The 12,463-nt window shown below is 41.1% G+C and overlaps 1 protein-coding gene and 1 pseudogene across 3 annotated transcripts in view; both read right to left on the reverse strand.

The window, feature by feature from the left end:
* The window catches only part of ZFYVE9 (zinc finger FYVE-type containing 9), a 204,773-nt gene that overhangs the window by 9,732 nt on the left and 182,578 nt on the right, over positions 1 to 12,463 (reverse strand). For all 3 annotated transcript variants that reach the window (XM_045291901.1, XM_004699425.2, XM_004699424.2), the window contains 2 exons: positions 5,616 to 5,766; positions 2,616 to 2,696 (listed from right to left, as the gene is read on the reverse strand). In XM_045291901.1, coding sequence (XP_045147836.1) covers positions 2,616 to 2,696; positions 5,616 to 5,766 — 232 coding nt within the window. The remainder of the gene's footprint in view (positions 1 to 2,615; positions 2,697 to 5,615; positions 5,767 to 12,463) is intronic.
* On the reverse strand, positions 6,795 to 8,667 carry LOC115870144 (annotated as a pseudogene).

Here is a 12,463-nt window from a genome sequence, read left to right on the forward strand (position 1 = left end):
TTTAAGACCCCAGACGCTATATCTTTTGATAGCCGGGCACCATCAACTTTCTTCAACACATTTGCTTATTCACGATTGTGCTTATTACAAAGTCCTTATTAGCCTTTTTCTGCTTTATAGTCAGAGTTGTGAAATTCAGTTATAGGAAACTATTTTGTTTGGATTGTATTCAGAGCTGTAAGAGCCCCCAATAAAATGATAATAAAATAAAAAAGAAACTATTTTGCTCTTCACTCATTGCCTTAATAAATTTACCAATAAAGAAGACCCCAACTAATATCTATAAATCATAGGTTTATCTACACATTTCAATTGACACACCAAACACCAGGCCTCAGAAAAGGATGCTTTTCAACAGGGCCTTGGACTATTCTAGGCTAAAATCCTACCCCATCATGTGTAGTCAGGTGTGTTTTCCAAAAATAACCACAGCACCTCCAATTTCACTTGCTTTTCTCAGCAACCTCTGTGCCCCATAAAGGAGTGGAATCTAACTCTGTGCCTCTTGAATGTAACAGGCTTGTGACGACTTCAAGCACCGGAGTACAGTGGAAGGGACACTGAGGCTTTTCAGGCTGCGTCATAAAAGGCAATGGGAATGCCACTTCAGCTCTGTTGCTGGAACATATGTGCACGTAGCCCTGAGCCTCCATGTAAGAAGTCTGCTACTGGTTGGTTATAAGTGGCTGTGTCTTGCTGTGTGTGAGGGCTCCAGTCATTATCCCAGGCAAGCATTCAAATGATCCTAGTTCCCAGCTATCAAGTAACCCTCAGCTTCCAAGGCTTCCCAGCTGAGGTCCCAGACATCATGGAGCAGGGACAGCCCCCCGGCATGGCTCTGTCCTCGGCACAGAGTTGGTGATCATTACGTTTTGTGGTAATTTGGTATGTTGTTACAAGAGTAAGTGCTGAAACCAAGGGCTCAAGTAGAAAGAAAATGGTTTAAAAAGGATGATGGCAACATATGTACAAATGTGCTTGACACAATGGATATATGGATTGTAATAAGAGCTGTCAGAGCCCCCAATAAAATGATTTTTTAAATTATAAAATATTAATATGAAGAATGAAAAATAACTAGACTACAGTATGATGGTGTAGCTATATGATTGAGAAAATGTTACATAATATACTAATGGTTTGTAAAACCCTGAGGAGTCTTTAAAATTTCTTGGAAAGATTCCATTATCCCAATTCTGTTTTTCCACACACTTTTAGAAGCTTCCCACAGCCACACCAACAACTGTAAAACTTATCTTTTATATAGAAGCCTGCCAAACAGTATAGCTGTATTTAGTTAGAAAAAAAAAAGTAATCAGATGACAATACAATGAAGAATAGCTCAAAAAAGAGAAAACTAGTGTGCTCATTTCATTAGCCTTTCATTTAATGCAATGAACTCTTGTCAGGTTATGAGCCATGGCTAACTGTAAGAAACATGGCTAACTCTTGTCAGCCATGGCTAACTGTAGGAAACATCCCGCAAGCACACCCCACTCTGTACCCCCAGGTGATAATCATGGCACTCGAGCTGTGGCAGGGACTGGCCTTCATGGGCACATTTACAGAGTGGTGAGGTCCACTTATGTACCTTACTCCGGAGCTTTCAAACAGTGGTATCACTAAGGGTGTGTGTGTGTGTGTGTGTGTGTGTGTGTGTATACACCTCACTGGGTCACACTGCAGGAGGGGCTGTCAATAGCATTTCTGTGCAGTGTTTCAGCAGATGTTTGTGATTTTTCAATTAAAATATCCATTTACTAGTTACAGCAACAAAAGCATTTTTCATAAGCCCATCTACAGGTCTCAATATACCTACAAGGCTGAAACTCGACGCTAATTGGCTTTGGGAATCTTCTCATGCACTCCTGTCAGAGCTGTCGTTACTGCCCAATTACAATGGCTCTGCCAATCAGGTGGCTTCACTGCTGCTATCTCATTGTTGATGGTGACTTTGAGTTGCTGATTTTGTAACACATTCTGTTGTTTTAGTGAAAATACCGAGTGATTAGTATTTGTGAGTCTTTCAGTAACTTTTTTTGAGAAGGACAGAAAGAAAACATTTTTAAAAGGAAAAGGCTTCTTTCTACTTCATTACTATTAACATAAGTGAAAATGTTGTAATCCAACATAGAAATATTTTACAGATCAATTTATTATTAGTATTCATATAATGTAAGAAGTAATTACATTTAAGCAATTTACAGCTATACTTATCACATATTATTTTGTGGTTAAAACTGATAATAAACATTGCTAAGGATTCTGTATGGTCTGGTATGGAAGGAGGCTCCTGAGCGGGGGATGGGGTCAAGGGTGGTGAGGGTGACATAAGAAGTTACTGCGTGACCCCAACTCCAGTGACACTACTGCTCTGGCAGGCCATCTCTTAGGTATTATCTCACAGCATCTCTCCCATTTAACCCCTTCTTGAAGACCTATGCTCCCCTCCTCCTGGCCATTTTGGTTTACTGAAGGAGTGAGATGTTACTGAAGAAGTAACAGGACTCAGATGTCAAAAGCATAAACAGCAAGGCTTCCCTTCCACCCCTTCCCTTCCACCTGCATCGTTAGGGTGGCACTAGTGTTCATGCAGTAAGCAGCTCATTCTTTACCTTCCACAATACTGGACTTGGCAAGGTATCCTGAAGAGGATTTCAGGGAACCGCTGAACACAAAGAAACTGGCACCGGTCACTATAACAGCAATAGAAACGGTTTCATGAATACAGGTTATCACCCAGGCCCCCCAATTCACAAGATGGATGGATGGTCAGACTTGTGCTAATAATGCCATCCACATTCAGGAGGTTGGAATTCCGATGATGATCATATAGAATACAAAAAGGGCCTGCTCTTTACCCTGCAATTTATAAATAACTAATCATCCCAATGTTTGAGGGACAAGACTTTAAGATACACTCCCCTATTTTGCTTTTTTCTCCTCCTCATCCAATGCAGACTCTAAGAATCTTAGAGGGAAGAATATCTTAGTAGTCACTACACCCAGGACTGGTAAAGGGCAGACACCTGGTCCACCCGGAGGCCGGTTACCAGCCACCCAGGACTAGTAACTGGCGGCCACCTGCCGGGTACTGCAGGACAGAAGCATGTGTTCTCCATGGCAGCTTACCTACTGCAGTGCACATGTGAATAGCTGGTGACAAGGACCACAGGGCCTCCAAAGCCTAAAATCTGATCTGGCCCTCCACAGGAAGTTTGCCAACCCCTGATCTAATCAATTGGTTTCCAGAGTTTTGTTTTAGATCAAACATACTTTGAAGATAGAGTTATGGATGCTAACTATTTTACTTTTGTAAGTAGAGTTATTAAAACATACATCTATTTTTAAACTCCTATATGACTATCTCTTAATAAAAGAAAAGATATATAATTATTTATCTTTATGAAAATTTCTCTCTCCTGTCTTTATTTTTCTGAATTCCTACAGCATAAACTAACTGAGTGAATCCAACTGCCCATTTATATGTCTCATAATGTCTCTGTTTGTTTGCTTTTTCTTGTGAATTAGGTGTGGGTTTACAGAGCAGACTGTGGTTTTTGTATTCAACAATTTATCAAACTTCCTAATGGTTTGCCCTGCTTCCATCATTTTTTGCCCATCTCCCTCTTGTTGGATGTTATCCAACACCTGTTAACACCTGTCTACTCTCTCTAGCCTATGATTATGTAATATTCCTCATATGCAGACTTTGTCAGGATTTCTAGCAGCATTGTAAAGTTAAAGAGTGTGTTCTCAAACTGAGCCAAAGTCTGCTTGGGTCAGACCATTGTTGCTGCAGCTTCAGTCTTTTGTAGCTAAAGAGAAGTTGAATGTTATTTCTCTATTAATAGATAATCTGGAACACAGAGATAGCCATTGCCTCTGTTGTCCAATCAATACTTTCCTAGTTTACACAATTACAATTTATAAAGAAGTCTTCCTGTTACTCAAATTCCAAACTTTTTACAGGTCTTTAATCAACCTCTGGAGACCCTCCTAGTTTTACCAAGTACGAATGATATATAGACTTCCACCAATGTTTTAGATATGATTTCACGAAAGCACTGTAAGCATATCACCTGTCTTATTTTGAAATATCCCCTTTATGTTTCACCCAACAATTGATTTTAAGAACATTTAAAACAGAGATTTATACAGTGCCTCCTAGAGAAAGGTTTCCCAAAGCATATTAACATAAGGTGATTCCAGGAGAGAAAAGCAGAACTTTGGGAAGACAAATTTGGGGAGAGTTCATTTAACATTGACCTCCTCTTGGATATGTATCACAGATCAGTTTGATAAAGACCCTGAAGAGTCCTTAAACAAGTAAATAAACCATTTTGAACTTGTTTAATCAAGGTTTCTCAATTCTAATTTATTAAGCAAGGCTCTTATTTATGTAAACTTTTCTTTGCTTTTTATTTTTTAATAACCCGAGAAAGCATTTTGGGAAAGTCACTTAAAGAGAGTAGTTTCAGTTCTAAGGTGGATCTGACTCATGCAGGCATGTTAAAATGCAAATCGCAATCCAGTACACTTGGGGAATGTGGCAAGTCCATTTCCAACAATCTCCTCCTAAGAGATGAGGCCATATTCAACCCAGAGGCCTTCCGAGAGACTCTTGTCAATCTATTAGTGAGCACTCTTTGTATATGGTCACTCAACAAGCTCCAATTCTGCCTAAGTAATTCTCTTTAAATGGGCCCGTCTCTTATCCTGAGGCAGCATTTTCAAAACATCTTCCACAATAACAGGAGAGGTATTGTGGTAGCTACATAATTTCACATCAACTTGAAGGGTGGGGGTGGAGTCTAGACTGTCAATCAGGTCACACCCTGATTGTGCCTCCTTGTGGATGTGACCTCCTCATAAGGAGGGTCCTGGGAACATCCCCCCCCTCTTTCCCTGGTGATCAGACTAGCTTGCTGCCTGATTTAGTTGCTCTGCCTTACCAGTGTGCTGTGCTACCTGTGGTCCGAGGTAACCCGTGGACTGCGTCACTGTGCTGTGCTGTTTCGTACCATGGTGCCATGTCTGCTGCCTGCAGACCAACTCCACTTGTCTTGCCACCACTCCAGATGCCGCATCACCCACCAGCCACTTCACATTGCTACACCCACACCGTGATGCTTCACTGCAACCTGCATCACTACTCTGCCCTACTGGCCTCTGCAATGCCGCGACAAATCACCTTGGCCTTGGGCCAGTGGCTGGTGTGAGTTGGAAGGCCCTTCAGAATTTTAACTGTCCCATGAAAGTGAGTTGAACTGAGCTCTGTATAGCTGTGTGGGCTAATTTGCTGTTTCATTCCTTTTCACTATATAAATCTTTTCACCATGCAATCCTTTTTACTATATAAACCTATCCATATATATATATATATATAAAATCATAAGTGTCCTGGTTTTGTTTCTCTAGAGAACCCCGTCTAACACAGGTATCATATGCTACTATAAGTCTGGCTACTTGGGGAGTCACTATGATCCTGGCTCACATGTCCAGACAGGTTAGCTAGCTTGTTTGTGAATGTGACAGGTGGGGAGCAGAACATTCAACTCTCCAAATCCAGCATGATCTCCATCACATAGTTGCAAACCAGTTTCAGTACGCACCCTTTCTGGGCTGATTGTGAATACTGATGGCCTGGGTCTGATAGTTTCCATCATCGTTCTGTACACAGACAAGATGGGAGTCTGCCTTCTCATTGAAGCAGGCACCTCCTGCCAGGACATGTTCATTAGACTTGTTCATGGCTTTCATCATCTGCAACCAAAGAAAAGGATTAAACTTACTCTGCCAAGAGAGGTGTTCTTCTATCTGGCATGCTGCAACCTTATTACCTTCTCAAAGACAAAATTAACAACATAACGTTACTTAATTAACGTGGCAACCAAAAAGATAACCAAACACACTGCCATGAAGTCGATTCTGATTCATAATGACCCTCCAGGACAGAGTAGATTTGCCGTGTGCATTCTGAGGCTATCAAACTTTAAAGGAGTGGTAAAGTACCAAAGGAATGGTCAAATAATGAAAAAGTGACAAGTCATTATCCCCAGTAGTGAGCGTGGGAACAATCAACATATATCAAAATTCCCCATATAGGTTATAAATGGAGGATGGCTACATCATCATATAACTGCCAAACCACTGAGAATCAAGGTCCAGCCAAATTGACACATATACAAAATCATCACAACCTGTGTTAGTCTCTCTTCTTACACCTCATTCTCAATACTTATAAATGTATGTTGTTAATGCACTATTGTCATAAACGTGAAATGCTGGGTAATGAGATTGTTGAGAAGTGAAGAGCAGCTGTACGCTAATTCAAAAAAAGTCCCCTATTTAAATGCATCTATATTTTCCCACCCATATACAAAATAGCAAGGTCTTTCTGCTAGCACTATATGAACTAAATTGCTTCTTTGTTTTACTAACTTAAGTTTGGTATACTCAATAAAATCAACTAATATTTTGTCATTTTTTAAAAACCAAATGTTTTAAGATGGTAATTCTGGATCTAAGCAGGAAAAAAAGGTCACAGAAATCTATGTTTATATTGTATTATCTTAATACTAAACTCTGACCTCTCCTTGAAACAGGCATATGAAATAATATATTTCCCATTTTCTCTGTGTGTGAGTGTGATAAAGGACATTTATTCAGGTATGTCCCTTGAGCCATCCATGGGTGAAGGAATGCATATTTAAAGCCAGGGAATGAGGGTGAGACCACCCTCCCTCCTGACCCTTTGTCACAGCCTTTCCTTCAGCCCCCTGCCCAGTGGCTCATTGCCAAATTCGGGGCCTTGAAGGGCAGGGGTCACTTCTTGGCAGCTTCTGCCTGGGCTGCAAGTCTGCCTCTTTCTGAGCAGCCAGGAGCACAGCTGGCTCCTCTGAACCGAGGTCTTTCACCACTCAGATGCCCAGAGAACGATCAGACCAATGACGGAATGCAAATGGAGGGCAGGGGTACATACTGTAGAGGGAAGGCATAATCCCGAGCTTTGACTCAGGTGATCTCATTCATATATGTGCTTCAAGGTCACCAAGCCCACCACCTCTTTGCCTTTATTCCGGGTCCCCTTCTCATTCCCAGCAGCTGCCTTCAGAAAGTAGGAAAGAGTGGGCTGGCCAACCTTGAATTCAAATGTCCTGTCAGGCTTCACAAAAATATCTGTCGACAGAGGAATGCCTTCTTTGATGTCTTTCTTCTTCTCATTGAACTCCTTGCAGAACTGGTTGATGAAAACGCCTCAATAACCCAGGATGGGGCCTAGCGAGGGCCCAGCTATGGCCTGGCCTGCCCGCACAATGGTGGGATCACACGTAGACTGGCTTGCTTCCACATGGTGCAGGGTGGCTGTCCTCAGTTCAACTCATAGCAGAAGGAGGAGCGCCCTCTGGGCACTACCATCTTGGGTCAGAAGTCCCCGTTTTCTCTTTATGTCACTCCATTTATACAACTTTCTGTTCCAATCCTTTCAAATGGCTTGAATCCTTTGACAATCTAATCTAAAACTACTATTTTATTTTCTTCTTCCTCCTTGGTTGAAAACTAGAGAACCTTTACTTTTTAACAGAGTACAATATCACAAAGACACGTGCACGCTCATTAGATATTTCTCTAACTGAGCTGTGCCAACCTCACTAATCCAAACCACTTCTATTGGGGATTTGAAAAGTTACTTTTAAGCAAGTCTTCTGCAAGCAGGATGAGTCAGCTAAAGATTCCTGCTTAGCAAATCAACTGAGACTGATTTAGGTTCTCATTTGCAATTTATATTTGAATCACATGAAAGGCACTGAGATGATCACATCACATGTTGCAATTTTACAGAACATTATATCCATCATTCTTCCAAATCATTAGGCTAAAGTGGTTTCCAATTTTGTCTACTCTAAGGAGATTAAGAAAGGTTTTCAATTCAGACATTCAGAATAAATTAACTGGTCTCTATCTCTAAGGAAATCATTGCCCTGGATATCAATCCAAGCCCAATGAGACAAACTACAAATTACTTATGTGATAAATGAATGGAATTTCCTCTCTGTAAAAAATAATCAGCATTTACAACAACAGGAGGCTTTCCCAAACATTTAAGTGACATAAATCAAAAAACAAGCCGGTCTACTGCCATCAAGACGATTCCAATTCATTAGGACCCTAAAGGACAGAATAAAACTGCCCCTTTGGGTTTCTCAGTCTCTGATTCTTTACAGGAACAGCCAGTCTCCTCGTTCTCCTCTGGGGAAGCTGGTGGGTTCCAACTGCAGATATTAAGGTTAGTAGCCCAATATGTAACTTTATCACCAGAGCTCCTTCAGTGGCCACAAAATAAACTTATACTTAGCATACGATGCTATAAATACTTGTCGCTCCACTTTAGCTATGCTCTTCCTCTGCTCTATCAGCTCAAATTCTCTTAACACCTCTTGCATCTGCCTCTACCTATCATCAGAGTTCAAAACCCGCTCACCTCTTCTTTAGACACAATACTCTTCTACCTGTTTTTCTTACACTCAGTCTCTATCTGCTCCAAATCTATTCCACACACACTTTCCATTATTTACCAAAGCATGGTTCCAACCCACTATGGCATCGGGGCTCCATAGAGTCGTTATCTAATGAAGTAAATTTAAGGGACTTAATTCTGTACATGTCTATCCAGCTTTAGGCAGGAAGAGCTACTGCAGAGGTGCAGAGAATCTATGAAAATGAACCACTGCACCAGGAATATAGTGAAGAATGAAATATATACTCACTTCTCTCAAGGAAGAGGGAAGTGATGTCTGCTCACCTTCTGTGGCTGCTCAGTTAAGTGCAGCTGGAGAAATGGAGTGTATGAAGATGTATCCTGCCTAGGGAGGAAGAAGTCTGGGAAGGTTCCTTCAGTCTACGATGTTTGCGTTGACTTTGAGATCAGGTAACAAAAAGAACATTATGACTAAAGGGCGCCGCACACACGAGCAAAGACAGAGAAAGAGAACTGTGACGTGAACACTGAGAAGAAGACTGGTGGAACAAGCGAAAGAAAGCACTTTCCCGAGATTTATGGGGAAGAGATAAATAGGCATCCGCTAGGTAATCTGGAGTGAACTCGTATGGTAAGGCTCGAACCGACCTTCCAGCTCTACAGGGCTATGAGCTCTCGTTCATTCATTTAGCAAATGGTGCTTGGTTCATTCATTAGTGAATAAAACAGATTCCTGTCTCACAGAGCTTATATTTTTATGCGAGTAAGGAGAGGAGTCAGTAAACAAATAAATTAATGAACTACATAAAACGTGAGCTATTAAACCCTACCCAGAAAAGAGAGCTTGGAAGAAGGACTGGGACTACAAGCAGGTACAGTCTCAAATGGGATATCTTTTCCTGCACTTTTTCTGTAAGTGGGAAGCAAAAGCAGCATGTGGTGGCATGCCTAGCAGGGTAAGGGGCATTCAGGGTGATCATGTGGTGGGAACGCATGACAAAAGAGGCGGAGGTGTCAAAAGGAAGGTCCCAGAGACAGGCGTTCCTTCTTCTCATCATGACATCTTCTCCTCATATTCGGAGTGCTTTCTGACACACTCTCTGACAATGTTCTGCTCCCACCATGCGGTTTGCAGTGTCCACTATGCTTTGATGCTATCCATAAGGTTTTCGGTGTTTAATTCCTCAGAATTGGGCAGCCTATTTCTTCCCTAGCATCTGTCATTAATCTGGAAGCTCTGCTGAAACCAGTTCACTTTGGGTGACCCTGCTAGTATTTGAAATACCGTCATAACTTCCAGCATCACAGCAACACACAAGCTACCACAGTACAACAAATTGACAGACAAGTGGTGGTATTAGGAAGTTAGAGCCAGAATAACTTCTTGATGGAATAGATATTGGCTATCAAAGACGATCTAAAATTAACTCCAAAGTTTTGGACCTGGTAAATGTAAAGCATGGAACTGCCATTAGTTAATACAGTGAAATCTGCATGTTGATCAGGTTGAGGAAAGAGCAGGAGGTCAGAGTTTGACTTGCTAAATTTGAGATGCCTATGCAAGTGGAAATGTCAAGTGCACAGTGAGAGATTTCAGTTTACAAAACAGAAGGGAGAATCATGCTGAAGGCAGGCAGGAGAAATCAGCATAGCAGTAATACTTCTGTCCTTAAAATTAGATAAAATTGTTAAGGATATGGGTGAGACAAAGATTTACAAAGCCTGAGCCCTAGGATTTTCCCCCAAATGGGCAAGAAATGGAATAACAATAAATATAGAAATTCTGCTGTGGGACTTGGGGGATGTCCTAGGGAATTCAGGGCTGCTTGTGGTGCTTGATATAAATGAGGCTGGAGCCAAGGGTCTCAGGTGGCAACAAGGCTGTGAAAGCTAGGGGATCAGGAGAGCTAGGGGTCTGACTTGATGCAGAGTTCACACCTGTCAAGGGCCTGTGGAGACATGGGAAGGGAGAGTCTTGTTCTGGGCATGAGGGTCTGCAGCACCCTGCTCTTGCAGCTGGTGGAGATACAGAGGCCTACAGTGGAGACACTTTTGAGTTTATATATAAGGTTACATAGCCTTCTGTGTTTAAAACTTAGAATAGCTATACCAGTAATCAATGGAACATCACCAGTGTCTTCCCCACTATTCCATCAACTCCTTTTACTCTATTGAAAAAAAAGAACTGTCAGCTTCTTCTCCCCTAAGAGAAGAGACATGTGCTCCCTGAAGGCCAGAACAGGGAGCGTCCCTCAAGCAGGCTGTGAGGCCATCTGTCCCAGTGCTGCCATAAACTCTTCTAAAAAGTTGTATAGTTTTGCACTTCTCTAAAGAGTATATGTAGCGAATTAAAGCAAACTAAAACTCCTCTTCTACAATCTTAGCATGGGAGAGGATTTCAAGAGGCCAGTCTATCTTTCAGAATGAAGCGCACAAGATAGAGATGATAGAAACATGCCATCTCACAGACTTCACTTAATCTCTCAGGTTATGAGTGAAAGTAAGAAACCTCATTCCATTTTACATGACACTGACATCAGGCTCACGTTTTTTGCATTATTCCTCTCCAAACCACATTTCTTGCCATCAAGTCGATAGCACAGTGGAGAAGTGCTTCGGAGTTTCCAAGACTATAAATTTTTATGAGAGGAGAAAGCCCCGCTTCTCTCCCACGTGGTTTCAAACTGCTCATCTTGGGTGAGCAGCCCAATGCCTAACTCCTGTGCTACCTGGGTTCCTTTATTTCCTTCGTGACCAGATACAAGTTGAAAAGTATCCTACACTACTTAAATTAAAAAAAAAAAGAATAATTGCTTGATTTTTTAGTTTTATTGAAAAGAATGAACTGCACACATTTAAGGGGATCACTTGATGAATGCTGACATGCAGACATACCCATAAAAGCAGCCCTTGCAACGATCTCAGAAGTTTCCTTGAATCCTCTCTTCCTTCATACTTCTCCAACCCAAGGGCATGGTTACTGCTACTTTTATCTTCTCTCTGCTTTTAAAAGTTTTCTAGTTTTGACTCATTTAAGTCTATGAACCATTTTTGAATCATTTTTACACATGGTATAAATTAAAAACCAAAGTTCATTTTCTAACATTTGACTGTATAATTATGAAAAACAACAACAAAAAACACCTCGTTTCCATAGAGTTGGACAGGGGAGAACTGTTTCTGTAGGTTTCTGAGTCTGTGACTTTACGAGGATAGACGCTTCATCTGATATGCTGACCTTGCAATTAGCAGCCCAATATAGAATCTACTTTGCCACGAGGGCCCCTAGCAATACCACTGTTGTTGAAAAGAGTAAACCTCTCTTATGGAATTGCCTTAGCACCGTTAAAGAAAATCAACTGACCCTATATGTGGGTTCATTTCTCAACAATATGTTCTACTCCATTGATTATAGTCAAGATAGTCAAGTATATAATCTCTTGACTATCTTTAAAGTAAATTTTAAAATCAGATAATGTAAGTCCTTAATGAGTTCTTTTTTTCAAAATTGTTTTGACTATTCTAGATTTTCTGTAATGATGCATAAATTTTAAAATGAGCTTTTCAATTTCTACCCCCCCAAAAAAATCTTCCATAATTTTGACTGGAATTGTGTTAAATCTATAGATCACTTAGTGAAGAACGGAAATCTTACTAAGTCTTCTGATCAATAAACATAGTATATCTCTCCACTTGTATTTGGATCTTTAATTTTTCTTAGCAATGATTTGTAATTCTCAGTGTATAAACTAGAAGAGCTCACTGCCATCAAGTCCATGCTGACTCCTGGCAACCCTATAGGACAGGGTAGAACTCTCCCTGTGGGTTTCTGAGACTGTAACTCTTTACGGGAGCAGAAAGCCCTGTCTTTCTCCCACAGAGAGGCTGGTGGTTTCAAACTGCTGACCTTGTGGTTAGCAGACCAACATGTAATCATTGTACCGCCAGGGATCCTTCTCATGATCTAGGTATTGCAAATCT

The sequence above is a fragment of the Echinops telfairi genome, unplaced genomic scaffold, assembly GCF_000313985.2.
Source record: "Echinops telfairi isolate 266 unplaced genomic scaffold, ASM31398v2 ScPeMD7_443;HRSCAF=831, whole genome shotgun sequence".
In the NCBI taxonomy this organism is placed as follows: domain Eukaryota; kingdom Metazoa; phylum Chordata; class Mammalia; order Afrosoricida; family Tenrecidae; genus Echinops; species Echinops telfairi.